The 2,261-nt window shown below is 35.3% G+C and overlaps 1 protein-coding gene across 1 annotated transcript; it reads left to right on the forward strand.

Annotated features, from left to right (window-relative positions):
• Positions 1-156: 156 nt before the first annotated feature.
• JH06_5567 (hypothetical protein) lies at positions 157-780 on the forward strand (the record flags this gene model as incomplete). The annotated part of the gene is made up of 2 exons (XM_014669306.1): positions 157-368; positions 399-780. The coding sequence occupies 2 exons, from the start codon at positions 157-159 to the stop codon at positions 778-780; spliced, it is 594 nt and encodes a 197-aa protein (XP_014524792.1).
• Positions 781-2,261: the final 1,481 nt, after the last annotated feature.

A 2,261-nucleotide genomic window follows, 5' to 3' on the forward strand; every position in this document is an offset into this window, starting at 1 on the left:
TGTCTGAATCATGTGAGGAGTGTGTTGACAGAAGGTCTGATTCATCTGGAATCATTGATTGTGGGAGAGAGAAGTCTGATGAATGCAGGAGAGATTGAAGTGAGTAATACTACTGCAATCAGTTGGACATATTTGATAACTAGTCACTCCAGCTTAATGGAAGCTCCACAATGGACAAGTAAGTTGATAATTGGTGATAATTGTTGTAATGAAGTCAATTTCACTTCTCTGGATCTGAGTCGATTTGTTCATTTGAAGTCATTGGTGATTGGAGAGAACTCTCTGAATGAGATTGTGAATGTCACAGAAGCACGACCTGAATTGTTGAATGAAGTGATTATTGGTGAGAATAGTCTGAGGAGTCATTCGTGAGGAATTGAGTGTTGATTGATGACTAGATACACAGTGAATAATCGCAATACCTTGTTGAGTATTCCTTGGTATGTAACTGCACTGACCGTTGTTAGCAACTCTTGTAATGAGGTTGTCATCAATGAGTGTACATTGAGTCGTTACAAGCTGCTTCGAAGTGTTGTGATTGGCAGTAATTGTTTCAAGTATGTTCCTGAATTGGTTATCGATGGATTGAATTGGCTTGAATCAATCACGATTGGGTCTTCTAGTTTCTGTTTCTCCTGTAATGGAATTGCTGAGAATCAATATCGAAACTTCCATTTGAAGAATTGTTTATCATTACGAGAATTATCAATTGATCGATATTCATTCTCAGATTATCACATATTTGAATTGAATCATCTTCCTAATTTGAATCGATTGTGATTGGTTCTTCTTCAGATTCAATGAACTTCTACTTTGTTGAATCAATTGAATTGAATGATCTTCCTTCTCTTGAATATGTGTATTTTGGAAGCCGTTCATTCTATTCTATTCATGATATTGTACTATCTAGTATGATTTGATATTGACATCGATTCTATTCTAGATCTTCCTAAACTGGAATCAATAATTATTTGGAACCATGCTTTAAAAGGAGATAATAGGAATAATCGATATATTTCGAGTTGGAGACCTTATGGATACTTCAATTCTCTAACAATGAAGAGTACTAATGACTATGATTAATTGACAATGAGATCTTCCTTCTCTGAATGAATTCAAAGGATATGGAGACTGTTTCTACGACTTTGGAAATGTGACATTATCAAGTAGCTTATGGATGATGAGTTCATAGTAGACGTTCATACTGCTGCTACATTGTCATTTGATTCTTCGTATTCTTTCCGTGATGTCACTACTGTGACCTCAACAAGTGATAGAATAGTGTATGATTAAGATTAGATGCTAATCAACTCTATTCATTCATTACCAATCGGAATTACTATGGAAGCCTGAGCTATACGGTATACACTATTGACATCCATTGTAGTAGTTGCAGTTATCAGTCGATCTATTTTGTTCTTGGAAGTACTACACTGTTTAGTAGAAATTACATTTCTCCAGGAAAGTATACCTTTCTCTTTCCAAAGTCCAATATTCAAGTTAGGTTATATCATGATAATAATGCGTATAAATAATGTGTATTGTACTATATTAGTGTTTGGCCTTCGGATTCTTTTGTAAACATTCTTGATGGGGAAAGAGTTCTGCAAACGTTTAGAAAGATATCATCAGGTTACTATCAAGACATTACTTGGGATAATCGTTGATAGATTATCAATCTACTTCTTGTTATTGTTTATGTCGACATTTATTCCTGTTTGTGTTAACCAGACAATGAGAGATAAACACATGATTCAATAATCGTAGGTCCAATGTTCTCATTCCATTGTTATTGTCCAGACGATAGTCAGATAGTAAGGACTAAGGTGATATCAGTATGTCCATCCATAGCAAGACACTGTTGATGTAGATGTCTGAAGCGATTGATACTACTTCACCATGACCATCACACACATCAAACTGAACCGAACGCAAATCACTCATACGAACTCCTAGCATGTTCAAATGACTAAACGAACACACATTGTTCAATCCCATTGTTGAATAGATCATACAATCCACTAATGGACTTGTTTCAAATGATATCATCTGCTTTACCAGATTACTGTAGATTCGAATACAATTCAATCCATTTGATACATCCATTGGTTCTTTTCCTTTCACACCATTTGCTTGAATCTCATCAAATCCCAATATTCGATGCAAATCAGGTGCTTGTTGAAACACTAGATCATAAGCAGGACCAGAAGGATGTGGATATCCATCTTCTGTGAATGTGAGATATGAACCAAACATCTCTT

The sequence above is a fragment of the Blastocystis sp. subtype 4 genome (genome assembly GCF_000743755.1).
Source record: "Blastocystis sp. subtype 4 strain WR1 chromosome Unknown seqid_0692, whole genome shotgun sequence".
Classification (NCBI taxonomy): Eukaryota; class Bigyra; order Opalinata; family Blastocystidae; genus Blastocystis; species Blastocystis sp. subtype 4.